At 38.7% G+C, this 19,045-nt stretch overlaps 2 protein-coding genes across 2 annotated transcripts; both read right to left on the reverse strand.

Moving 5' to 3' along the window:
* Positions 1–588: 588 nt before the first annotated feature.
* On the reverse strand, positions 589–4,905 carry LOC107046865 (protein THEM6). The gene is made up of 4 exons (XM_015269587.1): positions 3,925–4,905; positions 2,235–2,449; positions 1,167–1,352; positions 589–1,055 (listed from the first exon to the last, which is right to left on the reverse strand). Exons 1-4 carry the CDS (start codon positions 4,079–4,081, stop codon positions 936–938), a joined length of 678 nt encoding a protein of 225 aa, XP_015125073.1. The 5' UTR covers positions 4,082–4,905; the 3' UTR covers positions 589–935.
* A 3,409-nt stretch (positions 4,906–8,314) lies between these two features.
* On the reverse strand, positions 8,315–12,437 carry LOC107046933 (probable tyrosyl-DNA phosphodiesterase). Its single transcript, XM_015269659.1, has 6 exons — positions 12,292–12,437; positions 12,118–12,216; positions 11,250–12,024; positions 9,567–10,343; positions 8,845–9,049; positions 8,315–8,659 (listed from the first exon to the last, which is right to left on the reverse strand). Exons 1-6 carry the CDS (start codon positions 12,302–12,304, stop codon positions 8,525–8,527), a joined length of 2,004 nt encoding a protein of 667 aa, XP_015125145.1. The 5' UTR covers positions 12,305–12,437; the 3' UTR covers positions 8,315–8,524.
* Between the last annotated feature and the right edge of the window lie 6,608 nt (positions 12,438–19,045).

A 19,045-nucleotide genomic window follows, 5' to 3' on the forward strand; every position in this document is an offset into this window, starting at 1 on the left:
CCCCCCCCCCCCCTCCCTTTCAGCCAAATGACATCGTAACACTGTGGCGTTCACGAAAAATCAATTTCTCGTCGCCGTGAATTAATCCCGTTCATTTCCCGGGGGAACTACTGGAGGATTAGCAATTCACGTCAATGTCTAGTCATTTCTGGGGTCGTGAACCGAACTCATCAAGCATTCATTCGATTACGTAAGAAAGCTTAATCGAGTGGACTTCGAAATAATGGAGTTTTTCGCCCCTTCGTTGTTCACGTTTTTCATCAACTTTCTTCAATCTCGTTTCATTTTACAATTCTCAAGTTATAACCACTTCAACTGTTCTAATAGGAGAAAGGAGTGAGAAAAAAAAATGAAAAATGAGTCTGAGGTTGAATATTTTATGTCACATGAACACGGAGAGAAATGTTTAGTAAGATTCAGATAAAATTAGGGAACGCTTTGGAAAAATTCCGTGACAGTTCCGTAAAATTTCCTACAACCACATTGCGCTCCGGAATTACGGAAAAGATATGTAATTTTCATTGAATATTTCACTCCGTGAATAAACTATATGAATGGAATGATTTATGAAATAAGAACGCCTCCCAATTTCATTGAAACTCACTCACTGCACACTTCCACTTTAATAATACTTTAATAATACCTCATAATAATTAATATATACACATTAATTAACATCGATCATCAAAATAACCGAGCGATCCCAGAATCACTCCCAAAAAGTGCGCCAGTCACTCGCAATAATTCAAATAACTCGACACACCTCGTGCAGACGTGGGTGGAAAATAATCCATTCCCCCAGTGCATAAAAAAACACCTATAAAATAATATAATACAATCATCGCAAAAATACATTTGCAAGAGATCCTGAGTTGACGAGAAAGTGTCATATCTGCACTGATGCAATAATAATGAACCCCTAACGACGATAATTCTCAAAAATTCGTCGTTACAACTGGAACATTGTCGCCGGCTCTCAGAGTGGCCGAGGATATTTCGTTGCTCTCGAGCCATCGAGCAACTTCCGGTGGTATCTGAGGCCTCACATGCGTCACCTATGGAGTCACAACACTCTTGAGATAAAAACTAAAGCCAACAGGATTATGAATACTCCATTAGCATTGATGTAATGGAATTTTTACCCATTTTATCATAATCAAGTGTACCTGTGTTACGCCTACGTCAACAGTTCCATTATTCTTGACTCCACGCTCAAGTAGTGCAGCCATAACTGTCTCAGCATTGCAATCCAATAATCGCTGACGGCATATTGCAATTGCACGTACAAAATCATCACGTGGAGTGATGAACTTGTGCTCCATAAAAATGGACTTATCATCCCAGTAGATAATCTGCGAGAGTTGGAAAAAATATCAAGTCAATCGATCAAGCATCGTTAACTTTTTTATTCAATAGAATACTGCTGATTCCAGTGAATTCCATCGTATTCCCTGACTCGCGTTGTAAAAAAGGAATAAAAAGAATGCATAAATCGCACAATTTCAAACGCACACGTTTAATTAAAAGTGAACACGTATTTGCTCGAAAACACTTGCACCAAGGACTCGTAATACGTCTTTAGGAATTATTTAAAACAAAATTGCCAATGCATTGGTGTGCGTTGATCCTAGTTGAATCATAATGACCGATTCATGTTAATCAATTGCCCGTTGAACACACGTTTGCCTATTGCCTTGAGACGCTGCCATGCGTCGTACGAGTAGAAAGAAATAACGAGAAAGATGACAAATTGAATTTAATGAAGGAGAGGGGCAAAACCCACGTCAGTTTAACGGGAAAATAAATACTCCAGTGGTTTGAAAAAGATGAAGGACTTGGTACTCTACTTCGTGCAAATACATTTGTGTATTTCCTGGCAAACTTTGCGAAACTGATGGGACCAGCCAGTCATTGTTGACGAGAGGTTCGAGGAAACGTTCGTCGATGGGAGATAATTAATCACTTCATGGATATTTATTTTATTTTTTCAACGACTCGATTACTTTTTTCTTCTGTGTCTACTGTATTATTGAATGTTAACATTTGATTATGACCAAAACGGAATAATTGATGCTGCAGATTATTTATTTAGGTGATATTGTTGAGTATTCGTTCGTTTCGATCTTTTCTTCATCGTTATTCTTTCTTCTCGTGTCTTTTTATTATTTATTTCGTCCCGATTCTTTGAGGAAGTTATTATTTATTGAAAGCGGCATTTGTTTAAGAATATTCACCTTTGACTTGACCATGTAGATAGAGAAGGGCTTCAGGTATCTTCGGTATCTTATGGTCGCAGCTCCTTGAACAACTCCTTTACCCTGCGAACATATTTCACGGTAGAGGCTCGTTCTCTCGTAAAAATCGGCCCTCGCAAAGTCCAGCTCGCGCAGGTATCTCGCATTGTTCATGTGGTACAGGAGTGTGTCGACATCCGTCGTTGTGCACAATCCTAAAATTAATTATCGTAATGACAGAGAGAATATAGACCAGAATGAATTGAACTTCCGCAGAAGAATTTCATGAGCGAATTTTCGGATTTATTCTGTTGCGAAAATGAATAGACTGGATTTTTTCTCCTCTAGAGAGAGTTTTTATTTCATTTTCCGCAAAAATTTTAGCCTCAGTTTCTCGAGATCTGCGAAATGGCAGTGTCAATCAGAATCTGGAATCTGTGAAGTCAAGAGTTTTGGAGAAATTGAGAATAAAGAATTCATTCTAGAATTCATGTCACTGACCAATTCCGTAAGTGCGTGTAACGATACAATAGTTTTTTTTTTAAATTCAATAAACATAATTTGTTATCAATTAAACATAATATTCAATTGAATTTTGAACAGATTGAACATTTTGAACAAAAGTTGCTTGAATTTTTCTAATTGGCGATAATTCTCATTGTCATATGGGCCGGAAACTGATAATTTTAGAGAATATTCAACAATTCAAATGATTTGTCAGCACCAAAATATCTTTAAAAATTCAAGGAAATTAGTCATTTTTTTTAATTCCAATATTTTCATTTGAAATTTCAGGAGTAATTTTAAGATTATAATTAACGATATAATTGAAATTATCATCGAAATATCATTACTACGTTAAAAATACGAAAAAAACTATTCAATTGAATTTTTAATAGATCAAAAATACTGAACAACAATTGCCGGAATTTTCTAATTGTCAATAATTTTCATTTTCATATCGTCGTCCTACACCCAAAGGGTCGTAACAGCTACGCTCAAACACACCACTTACGCCCCTTTGGCTATCCAGCGACCATACGGTCCAGAAACAGCCAATTTCCTAGAATACTCAACAAATCAATTGATTTGTCAGTACTAAAAACCTTGAAAAATTCCGAAAAATTAGTGATTTTAAAAAATTCCAACATTCTTATTTGAAATCCCCCGAGTAATTTTCTAAGTGTGTAATCAATAACATGATTGTCACGAAGTTAGAAAACGAGAGAAAACAGCGACCATACGGTCCAGAAACAGCCAATTTCCTAGAATACTCAACAAATCAATTGATTTGTCAGTACTAAAAACCTTGAAAAATTCCGAAAAATTAGTGATTTTAAAAAATTCCAACATTCTTATTTGAAATCCCCCGAGTAATTTTCTAATTGTGTAATCAATAGCATCATTGTCACGAAGTTGGAAAACGAGAGAAAACTCGGGGAAAACCCCCCATCTGAAAACAGTTCGTGGCAAATCTAATTAACCCGAACACTGAAACGTGCGACTGGACTATCGATCCCCGAGTTGATATTTCCAGTATCCAGACAACACACACCCTCGGGTCAAGGCCTCCCTCCAGTGTATCAACTCCCGCATCCATAAGGATTCAAGATTTGCAATCGGTGTCCCTTATCCATGTCACCCGTTCAAGAATAGCCCCCACTGAAAGGGGGATGAAAGTGATATTTACCGTAGATGGTGGTCTCGTCGAGAATGTGCACTGGTTTTTTGCAGAAGCGGGCCAGTAGGACCGTGACGAACATTCTCAAGAAATAGTGCACCTCGACAAGCGCATACAAAAGCACTACCGCGCCCAGGGCGCCGGCGAGCAGCCAGCACGCCAGCATAATTTCTCCCTTAATCCTTCGCCTGATCCTCTTTATTTACCCACTCGTGTCAAGTGTGCTGTACACACGCCTCGGGTAATGCTCCAGATGAGAGACACGTATCGATTCACTCGTACCACAAGCAAATGCACGTGAAGCTTCAGTCTCTCGTGGACCACCCGGAGATGCCGGCATCGTCGTCAACCCCCTGGTAATTACACTCCCCTATTCCCCGCTGGTGTCGTCTGGGGCAATTGAATTGTCCTCTCAGTCGTCGGCGAGAGCCAGTCGATCACTCGGAAAACAATCGAATGCGCAAATTGGATCAATGATTTTTGCGGCAACCAGGTAATTCAGTGGAGGGCAATCGAAAGCAGTCTTGGTCGCGATTCCTTGCGCGAAGGTGAAAGTGATCGGGCAACAAATTCACGAGGGGGCATGTACCGAGACGCATTGCGCAGAGGTGAACTGGTGTCAAGCCCCTGTTGTTTATCCGCTCGACATTTTTTTTAAGGATTCTCCGGTGTCGATGATACGCAAGGCCACACAGCCGGTTATCAACTCGCTGCGCATTTTTTAATCTGAGATCGGGATTGAGGAAACACTTCACAGGGACAACGACATTCTCAGGGTCTGACACTCGCTCACCTTTGGAGGGTCGATGGTCTCTGCTGCATTTCCGTTAATTTTTTTTAACGAAAATACCGGGGACTCGCGGATCTCGCGAGGGGATGGAGAGCGAATTCACTTGTGTTGGGGGTGCGTTCGCGGAGATTGTTCGGGAATTTGTGGGGCGGATCAATGCGGTCACCTCGTGATCCAGCCGCCAGGCCGACGTTCAGTGGACTGAGTGCGCTCTCAGCAGTGGGGGACCGCTGAGGAGGGACCCTACCTCTCGACGTTGGGCGTCGCGACGGAGATAAGCACGGTGTCCTCGGACCTGCGCGCGGTGGCAGGGTTCAATAGCTGAACAATCGGTTACAGGTGAATGGGGGGAGGCGCGCGCGCGTGCAGCTTCATGTGAGGGGAATTCCAGAATTCGGTTTTTCTCGGTGGTGGGTCGAACGGAATGGTTTGTTGGAGGGAGTACATGGGTTTTTTTGGAGAGGTTGTAGTAGCGCTTTGCTACAGTCGAAACGGATGTCTGAATTTCACACACATTTTGTTGACATTTCAGGCACTGAAAAACGTCTGAGTAAAATGACAATTGAAGTTCAAACTTGATTGACGATGTTTAGGCACCTGTTCGTCTGAAATTCAGGCAAATTTTTATCTTATTCAGATGTTTTTAGTGTCTGAAAAATGTTTACAAAGATGTGTGAAATTCAGTCATTCGTTTTTACGGTGTAGAAGAATTTTATTCGCGTTTTTATTCAGGTAGAATCAATATTTTTTGGAGAATATAAACACATGGAATCGAAATGAAAAGTTAATTAGGTAGAAATGTAATCGATGTTGAGACGGCGGAGGGAACGAATTTGTTAACATGTAATGATGAAGGTTTTTTTAGTCTAATACAATGGGGTCAGGAATTTTTTGAAATTCAAGTCGGCATTGTTTAATAGGGGCTAGTGATTTTTTTTGGTGGAATCGAACGAAATGGTTTGCTTGAACTGAATAAATGGGTTTATTTGAAGAGGTCGTTGTAACGCTTTTCTAGAAGATTTTTACTTGCGTTTTTATTCAGGTAGAATCAATATTTTTTGAAGAATATAAACCCATGGGTTTTTGGTCGAAATGAAGAGTTTATTAGGTAGAAATGTAATCGATGTTTAGACGGTGGAGGGAACGAATTTGTTAACATGTAATGATGAATGTTTTTTTATTCTAATACAATGGGGTCAGGAATTTTTTGAAATTCAAGTCGGCATTGTTTAATAGGGGCTAGTGATTTTTTTTGGTGGAATCGAACGAAATGGTTTGCTTGAACTGAATAAATGGGTTTATTTGAAGAGATTGTTGTAACGCTTTTCAATAAGATTTATCATTACTTGTGCAAATTCTCAAACTTATCGTGAACATGAAACATCACGTTCAATCAAATTTTCAAACGTTTGAAAATTCAGAGAAATAGTCAATAGAAAGTTGCGATTTCCTTGAATATTCCACAAATTAACAGATTTTTCAGTAAAAAAATCCACATAAAGTTCATGTGAATTAGACGTTCTTCAAAATTTCAAGATTTGTTACTTATTTTTTACATCACAAGTTTTTTAAAATTTCTTTTTTGAAATAAACATTTGAGTTAGTTCATTTCCGAAGAAAAATAATGTCGAAAAAACAGAATAATTTCGAATAAAGAGTTTTATTCGATTCAAATGCGTCATTTCAGTGCTTGTATGAGTTTCTCCTCAGCTTGTTTGTGTTTTGGTGACGGGCAATGTTATGCAGCTTGCGCCATCGATTGCTTCCGGATTTTTTATTGTGTTTATCCTCCGTTGTTTGCGGACGTTTTAGTGACGGAGCTGATAAAGCACGTGATGAACGGGATTTTCAGTGAATCAGTTAGAAAATTGAAAGTGGTGCTTAATATCTGACTCGGACGGAGGGGGCGAGGGAGATTCTTGAAAGGCGTATGTTAATTGATGGGATTTGATTTCCATCGGTTGTTAGCTTAACGAGGTCAGAGAAATTTTTAAGGAACTTTCGTATTCCGTTCACTCGAAATATCGATATGAGGGCCTTTGAAGGTCTGAATGCCGGGGGAATCGTAAGATATTGTGAATGTCGCTGATTCGTTACGATGGGTGGGACTGATTTTTATCAGTTATAGTGGCTGGCGGTGACAATCGATAAAATGTGGCTTTCATCACGTGCGCGTAAAGAGAAAAAAAAATTCCACTTTTCACATAGTGATGAAGCAGTACATTACGTCATCCGGCGGTAAAATGATTATCTGACGAAATTGACTTTATTATCACATGAGTCCGATAATAATTTTATAGTCGTGTGACATAAAATGGGGTTCGGCACTCGTGCGAAAAGTGTTCTCTGACACACCTCCCACTGGTCACAGAACACTTTACGCACTTCTGTCGAGATATACTATTTAATTTTTCATTCACTCGAAATATCCGAAATGGTTGAATGGAGTTTTCGAGACAGGATAATTGATACTCGAATGCGAGGGTGGATTTTCATCAGTAATTGGTGGCTCATGGTGTTCAAGTAATGCGAAAGAATGCACATACACGCTCTCTCCATTGACCTGAGAGAAGCTTCAAATGGAATGGAAATCGCAACATTACGAATATATTTGATTTCTTGTATTCAATTTTAAGGCGGCAATGGGTGGGAGTCATTTTTACCAGTCATAATTGGTAATAGTGGAGAAAATTCGGAGGAATGTGATTCCGCTTTCGTCTCAATGGAAATATCCGAAATAATAAAGATTTCTAAATTTCCTGAGGGATTTATAAAATGTTCATTTTATTTTTTTAGGGACTTGAAAGATTGAAAATGTTGAGGTGTTGACGTTTTGAATAATAATATAATGAGCGAATGAATAAATGAATGACAAATAGATATAGCTAGCTAGCTAGATATTATACCAACCGATCAAAAGCAATTATAATGTAATTAAATGAAAAAAAACAATCTGAGTGGATATTATGAAGACATTTGAATGTAATAGATAGCCTAGTAATTTTATAATATAAGCAGTTTAAATAATCCTTTCCGTCATGAGTATTATTTTGAACTGTTCATTTCATTAATTTCATTATTATACTTTGCGTTTATTTAATTTGATTCTGAAATTGGCCGTGTGCTGTGGGATCTGTATGAAATAAAAATGAAAATGAACTTAAAAAAAAATAATGAAAAATAGTATGGAAATATCTGATTTCTTCCATTTAATTTTATTATGAGAATTAATAAGGATGGGGGGGAGGCATTTTAATTTTTAGATTTTGCCTGAAAAAAAAGAAAAATTGTAAAGATTTCTTGAAAATCAACTGAATGACAATTTGCCACGCGGAAGGTATCGAGAGGACGAGAACATCTGTTATTGCGACAACTCTATAATTGTTCGTCGTGCATTATGATCATTTACTTATCGGCAGTTTGAAGGCAAGACATGCGCCGATGCATTGTGAATGATTTTCCCATTGTTTCCTGGATTTTTAAAAACTTCTTCATTATATCGAGGAAGTTGCCGGCTTTCATTCAGACCCGATGGTTTGTGGAAAGCGAGTGTGGAATGGCATTGAAATAAAAGTGAAACTTAAACGACTATTTCGAAAATATCCGTCTTTATTTAACAGAAAATTATGAAAATATTTCAGAGTGATGATGATTTACTACTGATTATTATCTCAGTTCTAATGAGGAGACACTCAGGAATGAAGAGACGTCTCTTTTATGGTAATCACCAGCGATAAGCAATGTTACATGCGTCTTTACTTTTTATTCGCTTGAGTGACTAGATATCCGGGGACATAATCGATGCTCCGAGGACAGCACTTAGTCTTTGAAGAAGTCAAATGTGAATATCTCATCTTGGGGGCCATATGGTGTCAGTGGGACATCGTAGGGGAGTGGAAATGGGGGTGTGCCTGTCTCATCGGGCTCTTGAATGGGGAATGTCGTTGAATTCGTCTGAAATCACACAATATTTTCAATTATAATCAAATTTACCAAGACAAGAGATAAACTCAATAATTTCATACTAATTATTCCGCATGTGAGTGCATTTTTTCCGGAGGAAAACATCGAGAGACGTTTTAAGTAGTTCATAAAATTTTGAATGTCATTAAATTAATTCCCAAAACGAAAAAAGATACCAGAAATTTTGGAAAGAAGACAACCCCAGCCTCATAACTAAGAATCGTGTTATTAGCCTTCCCTCCCCATCCCCAGGCAGCCTTGCTCATATTAGCACTGGTGATGACCATCCACGGAATCTTCTTAAAATCCGGAGAAATCCTCGTGTAAGATTTGACGTGGGGCATAGCTTGACACCTGGCCTTATCACTCGACTTCCATTGACTGAAAAAAACCCAAGAAAATGAATATTAATCCACAGCCTTAATTGATCTCGACGTAAACAAATGTCATTACAATCTCTAGAGGAGATGATGATCTCTTCTAAACTAATCAGTAATCAATGGTTAATTAGAATGCATAAATTTCCAATTTGGGGGCTTTTAAAATTATTTCCAAGATGTTCCTTTCGAAATAATCCATGAATTTTTCCAAATTTCATTCTATTGCTAAAAAAAATTATTAGCTTTGCAGAGTAGTTAAATTTTCAAAGATATCCAACTAGCCAATTTTTTTCGTTGAAATTCTTTAAAACATTTGCAGTTAACCATCGGACTTTTCATCTGAGGGTCATTCTGCTGCGATTTGCCTCCCCCATTCCCACAAAACCGACAAATGCAAATGAACTGAATAATGAACAGCTTCTTTACGGCCTCTTAAATGATCTCGACATAAACCAATATCATTAGAACCCCTGGAGAAGGTAATGACAGCTGATGATAAATAATTGAAGATAACTCACTGGCAGTAGTTGCTGAGCCACTTCTGCTTGGCATGCAGTTGACCCCCATAAGGTAGACAGCAGCTGCCAACTCTCATATCGAAGGACCGTTTATAGTTCTCAATAGTGGGATAGACAAACTGAAAATTGGGGGCAGACCTGAGGCCCTTCCTGGTCTCACTTGAGAGCGTAGTGACCAGATCGTTTCCTATCCAGGACTGAAAACCAGCCCCAAGACTCCCAATGCTCGAGCACTGAGCCACAACTGGCCATCTGGCCCCATCAGCTGGCAGTTCAGCATGAGAGGACAGCAGAGTTCCCAGCCTCCTCAGCCCCCAGCGATCCCTGTTTCCCTCTTTATGATTCCCAGGAACAGAAGCCAGAAAGAAGACATCAATCGACGAGAAGTCAGTCCTCTCGAGGACGTCTAACCAGTGCTGAACCCTGTTGGGCCCATAATTCTGAAGATAACTGAGGAAGTCCCTCTTGAATCCAGTCTTCGACTCGCCCTCAGTCTTATCAGCACCTTCACGAAGCTCCGGAAGATGAGGAGAGATCCAGAGTGCCTGTGTTCGATTCTGCCAGTCGTCCTCGTACAAATTAGCTGTCGAAACAATTATCCTGACCCCAGTCTTGTACTTCAGGACGGAAATCTTCGAGTGGTGAGTTCCATACTTCGAAGGGGGCTCGACTTTCACCACTTTTATGCTCTCTGGGAGGGGGACAGTGTCACACCTCTGGCCCAGCAGCACCAGCATCTGCGGGGACTGACAGGCGAGTAAGTACTGCAGGCACAACCTGGAATGGAAAATGGTATTGTCATTTATCTCTTTTTACTCCTATGTATCAATTCATTCTGCGGATTGTGTGTACATGTGGCACAATATGTAATTGTAATGTAGTCAACTTAATGATGAAACCATTTTATAATTTTTGGAAGGATATTTTGGAGTTTTCCACATATTTTATTCAACCTCCAAAATGTTTAACTATTGATAATTTTGAGAGAAGTCTTTCTATTAGCAAGCACTGCGACGGTGTCATAATATTTTAGAAATTAATCGACTATCAAAATTCATTGAATTGTACAGGGAACAACGAATTATCAAGTGTTTTGAAATTATTTAACTTGTTCATAGGAAAAGTATATGAATGTTGATTTATGAGTACAATTCATTCTATTGGTATTGTTTCTATAAGAATTCTTGAAAAAGAATTTTCTAAGTGTTTTCTGGTTGGATTTTATTATGCTAACCAAATGAACATACGACGGAAAATACTTTGCAAATTTATTCCCAAGAATTTTTAAAGAAAAACCTAAATATGGGCTTTTTTTCTATCAAATATCTCCTAACGAACAATAGGGTAAAATTCCATAATCTTCAATAGAATTGACGCTAAACCAACTAGAATTTTTAAATATAATTCTAATAGAAATCCAGTAGAATTCCTATAAATAAATACAATAAATTATTTAATACGTGTGACGTAATTTTGAGGTAAAATGTGGGTATTTTGCTTCATATCAAATCAACAAGAAGACTCTGAATGCCACATAAATCGAAAATATTCTCTCATAATTGCTGATTAAAAACTAGACTTGCTCAACTGAACTATTTAAACCCAGTGACATAACAACAAATTCGAAAATTTGTGAATTTATTGTCTCCACTGAACTAAGACTAAATTGATGACTCTACACACCATCCAATGTCCACCATGAAGTTGATGTGGAGGCTCTCCTCGATCTCCCCAAGACTCGTGTCCAGAATTTCCGGGAAGGTGATCGAGTAAGGCTGCGACCACGTCTCCGGTGAGTCCTGCACGGCTGTCAGGAAGACGAAGTAGGGTGAGGACAGTGCGTACTTCATGTCGAATTCTCCCTTGGACCCCATGAAGGGGATCGGTTGGTTCTCCCTTATCATCTGCATCATCGCTGTCTTTCTGAATTCTTCACGAGACTTCAGGGTGGAGCAGGTGTGGTATCTCTCGAAGATCGAGAGGGCTTTCGAAGGGCGAGGGCCTTGAGAGGGAGGGGGAGGGCTCTGGGAGGGTCTGGGGGGAGTCTGGGATCGAGGAAGCTCTCTAGGCTTTTTGGCTTCTGTGGAGTCTGGGGAGTCTATCTCTCGTTTTAGGGAAGGGGCTGCTGGGGAGTTTGTGAGCTTTGAGGTGAGGGTTGAGGGGGTCAGGTGCCTCGTGGATGACACTGGGGAGCCCTGGGGGTTCGAGACGAGGGGAAGGCGGGCAGCTGGAGAGTTCCTGATTTGGGGGGATGGGAGGGCTCTGGCTGGGGACTGAGAGTTTGTGAGCTGGGAGCAGGACATTCTGCCATTTGAGATGGGAATTTCTCTCTCTTTGCGCAGGATCATCTGGACGATCTTCAGCTGGTCCAGGAGGAGGGATCTGTCTCTGCATTCGAAGGCCAGGGAGTCGGGGAGCTGCACTGGGTCTTCTAGTTGATTCTCCACTAAATCCTCCACTGGAAAATAATTTCATGGGGCTGATGAGGAATTCAGTTCGAGATGGGGGAACCCCCATCCATTGATTCCATTGATTTTGTTTTTTTGCTTACAGTGGGGGTGACTCATCTCACTGAAGTGCACAGGATTTTTTCGGTAGCATTTGTCACCGAAGGGACAGATCTGCTTCGTTGGCTGGCTGCTGTTTTTAACTGAGGAGAGAATAATTGTTGGGAGATGTGGGACAAGAGGTTCAGTGCTGAGGTTATTTTGAGGTGCTTGGTTACCTGGAGAATCCATTTCCGAAGGTGGAGGGTGCGATGGTCTGTTGGTTTGGGTTCCTCTGGGGGCTTTTTCATGGGCTGGTTGTATTTTAGGGGTAATGGAATTTTTATTGACGGCGGTTTGCGTGAAGACCGGCTTCAAGCTGGAACTTGTCTGTTGCGCAGTGTCTCAGACAGTAGAATAGGTTGATAGAGGGGTTCTCGTTTTTAACGACTACTGGAGGGTCAGGGAGAAGAGCGTCCATCGGTAATTTACCTACTGGGGCAAAATTTGTTTGAATGTGGAATTGGGGAAGAAGGGGATTGAAAATTATGTGGAAATTTAAATCTTTATTTAATTTTGAGGGGGTTTGTGGATTATTTAAAAAATTGTGGGGATGCTGTGGAGTTTTTTCATGGACGAAAAATTTACTGCAATTTGATGCACAATTTTAATATGCACTATGGGATTTCAAGGTAATAAAGTTGTTGGAGTGGAAAGAACTACATTTTCGTGAATTTTCAAAAGTAATTTTACATTTGATCGATCAAATATTCCATTGATTTTCTGTTCGAATGATCTGGAAATCAATAAAATACTTGATTTTTCAGTTTAATTATTCTGTGAAAATTCATAAAAATCAAGAAAATTCAATTCAATTTCACTCTCATGAGATTTAGGGGAGGCTGAGTAAAACGGACACTTTTGACTTTTTTTAAATGTTAATGAGGGGTTGAAATGTTGATAAAATTTAATAATTATTTTTTCAATACAAAGAACAATTCTTTCCCTTTGTGACGAGCCTAAACTGAGCTCAATTGATCAATTTGTTTCTGAGTTATGAATAATTTAAAAAAAGTCTAAAGTGTCCATTTTACCCCACCCTCTCCTACTATAACATCTTCCATAAAATTTCAAAAAATTTCCAACAGTGAAGTGAATATTATTGCCTAATGTATATCATCCAATAAACACTTATAATTTCCACGGAATAACTGACAATTTCAAGAGGAAACTACAAATTTCTAGCCGAAAACTGTATTATTGGCAAAACGAAATAATTTCGAGGGGACAATTTTTTTTGAGGGAAAACATATTCTTTCCTCGTCAATGTATTCTTCCTAAAGGTATAAACCTATACAGTTCTCCAGAATAGATTATATTTTTTCCTGCCAAGAGTTCGAATCCTTCTATTGATATTTCTGATGATCACGACAAAACTTTACATGATGTTCACTAAAACTTGATGGAATTAATTATGCGCATCTCGTCTAGAGATGAATAAACTGAGAATTAGAATGTCAACTATTTTCTCATACAACTGGAAAAGCACGGATCGACATACTGGAAACATTTCCGCATCTCGAGAGTCTTCAAGACAAAACTGTGATGGAAGTTCAAACACTGTCAGGAACTCATTCCATAACACGGAAATCCACAGCCGTCAGACACACCTTGCTCCTTGGCTAAAACCACCCATCACCTGAGAACCTCCCCGGGAAGTCTCCAGAGGTGAGCATCAGACAATGCCATTGTCCCTCGTCATCCCCAGGGGCACAATTAACCCGAGCTCCTAAGTATAATTACCCCGAGTCCCAACTCCACCATGCAAGTGTATTCGTGCAATTAGGAGTGAGTGGGGCAGAACGGAGCGACTTTAATCTTCAATAATTCGACATTGATGGAGAGGAGTTCAACGAACCTTGCCCTATTTATGCACAAAGAAGGAAAACTTTCATTTTCTCAGAAATTTTTTTTTTTAATTTTAAAATTTTCAAAATTTTAAAATTTTAATTTTAAAATTTCACAAAATTTTTTTTTAATGGATCCGTCATTTTTAGAATTTTATCCCCCTCTTCGGGGATCTATATCTCTAATTTCAAGGATTTCAAATCAGAGAATCGCTGATTAAATAGTTACAAAGATGTAAAACGCACCATAAATCCTCCTCTCCTCAATTCGCAGGAACAACAGTCTCTCTTAAATCTAGTTTAATTCGTGAATAAACAATCCCCTCGTGTCGTTCCCATCACTCAACGAATGTATCTCGGCAATTCTAAAGATCCATTTCTCACCCTCTGCTGTTATCGTTCTGAAAGCTAACCGCGATCTCGCAAAAGAACACGGGAAAAAAACATCATTATTTCAGCTCTCCCAACGGATTCTACGTGATCCGCAGAATCCCATCGTCTCCTTATTTACAACTCCTCTATTCCAATTTTTCAACGGCAGGAAGCTGAAAACTCCCCAAATTACCGCGAATTTTTGGTTAATTGGAAATTCGAAAATACGTTTTATCTGAATTTTCCTGATTTCTGATAATCTGTATGCAATAAATGAACTGAAATTTACTACTTTAATCAATTTTTTTATCAAATTATTAATTTTTAATGAGGAAATTCCTTGAAATTCCAGTGGAATTTTCAGTTAATAAAAATTCCCAACAGTTCAATTATTCCATGATGTCACAAAGATGGAAAACGTTTCATTAATTTCTCCTCTGTAATTATTCCTCAAAATCAGACGTGTTTTTGCAATTTGCAGGAACAACAGTCTTTAATAGCTCTACCTCAACTCCTGAAAAAAATTCCCCCCGTGTGCTCAGCAATTCCGAAAAAAATTTCTCACCCTCTGCAGTTATCATTCCGAAAGCGAACCGCGCTCCCGCAAAAATGCACGGAAAAAACATTTCATTATTTCAGCTATCTCAACGGTTTCTACGTGATCCGGAATATCCAATCATTTCCTTTTTTACAACTCCTGTGTTCACACTTTTCCAAAGCAGGAAGACGAAAATTCCACAAATTACCTTGAATTTTCCACTCATTGACAATTAAAAAGTACGCGTATGCGATTGTTTCTAATTCATTCTAATCTGTATGCAATCATTAAACTGAATTTTACTATTTTCCTCGATTTGTTCATCAAATCATTAAAAGAAAAATCATTTACTCCTTTCCTTGGTAGATGTTCCTTAAAATAAGACGTGTTTTTATGAATTCGGAGGAAAAACAGTCTTTATTAGCTCCACGTCAATTCGTAAAAAAAATTCCCCCCGTATGCTCAGCAATTCCAAAAAAAACTTCTCACCCTCTGCTGTTATCATTCTGAAAGCAAACCGCGCTCCCGCAAAAATGTACGAAAAAAACATTTCATTATTTCAGCTATCTCAACGGTTTCTACGTGATCCGGAGTATCCAATCATTTCCTTTTTTACAACTCCTCTGTTCACACTTTTCAAAAGCAGGAAAACAAAAATTCCACAAATTACCTCGAATTTTCCACTAATTGACAATTAAAAAGTACGCGTATGCGATTGTTTCTAATTCATTCTAATCTGTATGCAATCATTAAACTGAATTTTACTATTTTCCTCGATTTTTTCATCAAATCATTAAAAGAAAAATCATTTAATCATTTCCTTGGTAGATATTCCTTAAAATAAGACGTGTTTTTATGAATTCGCAGGAAAAACAGTCTTTATTAGCTCCACGTCAATTCGTAAAAAAAATTCCCTCCGTATGCTCAGCAATTCCGAAAAAAACTTCTCACCCCCTGCAGTTATCATTCCGAAAGCGAACCGCGCTCCCGCAAAAATGTACGAAAAAAACATTTCATTATTTCAGCTATCTCAACGGTTTCTACGTGATCCGGAGTATCCAATCATTTCCTTTTTTACAACTCCTCTGTTCACACTTTTCAAAAGCAGGACAACAAAAATTCCACAAATTACCTCAAATTTTCCACTAATTGACAATTAAAAAGTACGCGTATGCGATTGTTTCTAATTCATTCTAATCTGTAGGCAATCATTAAACTGAATTTTACTATTTTCCTCGATTTGTTCATCAAATCATTAAAAGAAAAATCATTTACTCATTTCCTTGGTAGATATTCCTTAAAATAAGACGTGTTTTTATGAATTCGCAGGAAAAACAGTCTTTATTAGCTCCACGTCAATTCGTAAAAAAAATTCCTCCCGTATGCTCAGCAATTCCAAAAAAAACTTCTCACCCTCTGCTGTTATCATTCTGAAAGCAAACCGCGCTCCCGCAAAAATGTACGAAAAAAACATTTCATTATTTCAGCTATCTCAACGGTTTCTACGTGATCCGGAATATCCAATCATTTCCTTTTTTACAACTCCTCTGTTCACACTTTTCAAAAGCAGGAAAAGAAAAATTCCACAAATTACCTTGAATTTTCCACTAATTGACAATTAAAAAGTACGCGTATGCGATTGTTTCTAATTCATTCTAATCTGTATGCAATCATTAAACTGAATTTTACTATTTTCCTCGATTTGTTCATCAAATCATTAAAAGAAAAATCATTTACTCCTTTCCTTGGTAGATATTCCTTAAAATAAGACGTGTTTTTATGAATTCGCAGGAAAAACAGTCTTTATTAGCTCCACGTCAATTCGTAAAAAAAATTCCCCCCGTATGCTCAGCAATTCCAAAAAAAACTTCTCACCCTCTGCTGTTATCATTCTGAAAGCAAACCGCGCTCCCGCAAAAATGTACGAAAAAAACATTTCATTATTTCAGCTATCTCAACGGTTTCTACGTGATCCGGAATATCCAATCATTTCCTTTTTTACAACTCCTCTGTTCACACTTTTCCAAAGCAGGAAGACGAAAATTCCACAAATTACCTTGAATTTTCCACTCATTGACAATTAAAAAGTACGCGTATGCGATTGTTTCTAATTCATTCTAATCTGTATGCAATCATTAAACTGAATTTTACTATTTTCCTCGATTTTTTCATCAAATCATTAAAAGAAAAATCATTTACTCCTTTCCTTGGTAGATGTTCCTTAAAATAAGACGTGTTTTTATGAATTCGGAGGAAAAACAGTCTTTATTAGCTCCACGTCAATTCGTAAAAAAAATTCCCCCCGTATGCTCAGCAATTCCGAAAAAAACTTCTCACCCCCTGGAGTTATCACTCCGAAAGCGAACCGCGCTTCAAAAATGCACGAATAAAACATTTCATTATTTCAGCTATCTCAACGGTTTCTACGTGATCCGGAGTATCCCATCGTCTCCTTTTTACGACTCCTCTGTCTCTCGTCACTTCAATCCCCGACGTATTTAGGACGAACCCAGTCGGATAAAAGGAATTCCTCACCTCAAAAGAAATATTTCAATAACAAATTTTTATGTATCCTCTATTATCCCTTTTTTTCCTCGGAATTTCTTCGTGTCAAAGAGGATTGATGAGGCTCACCGGGGACCGGAGGTTCACAGGAGTAAATAGTGGGGTTGCAGACGGAGAAGATGGAAACGGCAGGCATAACCCGATGAAGTATAGAGAACACCAAAAAGGAAAGAGTAAAAATGAGGGTGGGAGGGTCGCTGAGCGTCGCGACGCCTCGGCTCTCTCAGTCTCCGCCCAACCGGCGTCGAGTACGCTGTGTCATACTCCTTCCTGGTGATGTAATACGAGTGGTGAAGGGCCTCTGCCTTCGAGACAAAATTTCCCGCGGTTTCCAAAATTCCCCTGAACGCAATTGCAATTTAAATCGCGTTTTTTGACTCTTGCAAAGTGCCAAGTCCTGGGGATTAATCCGCGTCGTGGGGAGTTGTCTCCCGCTGTTTGTGGGGTTTCATTTATTTTTCATTTGTCACAAGTTCTGACTAATGGAGGGGGTGGGGCTGCCGCGGTCCGGTGACTTGTGAGTGCTATTCCAAGTTGTTGTCAAAGTGGCGGGTTGAAGATTGGAGGAAGATTACAGGGTGGTGTCGGTTTCTCTGGAGGCATTAAGAAGACAGTCAAGATCAATCGCATCAAAGCGATGTCGTCAACTCAAGGTATTATATTCCAGTTTCAATAAATTGATGAGGGGAATCGGGGAATTTTTGCGGTGTTTTTAACGTGCGGAAATGATTGGAAGTGAGTCGGAGTGCTTTGAAAATTGGCGAGAGATATTTCGATGGCAGTTATTTACACGAGACCAGGGGGGTGAGAGCTTTTTTAGGTATCTCTATATGTTTTCGAATGGCCAGATGCTCAGTGCCATTTGGGATTAGCCGCACGAGTGAAGTGTATTGGGGTCGATCCGGGCAATATCACCTGAACCACATTTGGAATATGAGAACCACTATTCACGAAGTTTAATGAACTTTTTAGGAAACTCTTGGATATTCGGGGAAGGATTCTCGGCTGTCAGTAAATCCGGGAAACTGTGCGGAGTGGGGGTTCTTTAGGGGAACGAAATGAACGAGATAATTTAGTTGGGAATTGTGTTGTCAGTGCAAGAATTATTTTATTAGAGGGAAAAATTCTAGTTCAAGTTAATGAAAACGAGGACCTGTTTGGCATCGGTCATTTGGAGACATTATAATTTATGAATTGCGTTGAATGAAGGGTTTTTAATTCAAGAGAAATGGCTACTAAGAGGCAATTAGATTTTTGTTCTCGAAAATTTTGAAAGATATTTGATTGTAATTGCAATTACTTCAATTATCACTTTTTATCGCGTTAGGTGGTTTAATTAAAATTGTTGTTAATGATTCACGAACAATTCTGATTATTCAGTTTTTCTACGCGGAATTTGAAAACTGTGATTGAAACACTGTTGGAGAAAATGGAAGGTTTATAGATAGTTTAGTAATATTTTGAAGAGAACGGCGATATGTTTGATTTAAGAGAAGAAAAATAATGAGATATTTAGTAATATTTAATGTTAATGAATATATTTGCTTGAATTGTTCTGATTTCTGTGTATTATTATGACAACAATGCCTTCGGTAATACAATGGCACGAGT

Source organism: Diachasma alloeum, unplaced genomic scaffold (assembly GCF_001412515.2).
Source record: "Diachasma alloeum isolate Michigan unplaced genomic scaffold, Dall2.0 Dall_scaffold_00183, whole genome shotgun sequence".
Taxonomy (NCBI): domain Eukaryota; kingdom Metazoa; phylum Arthropoda; class Insecta; order Hymenoptera; family Braconidae; genus Diachasma; species Diachasma alloeum.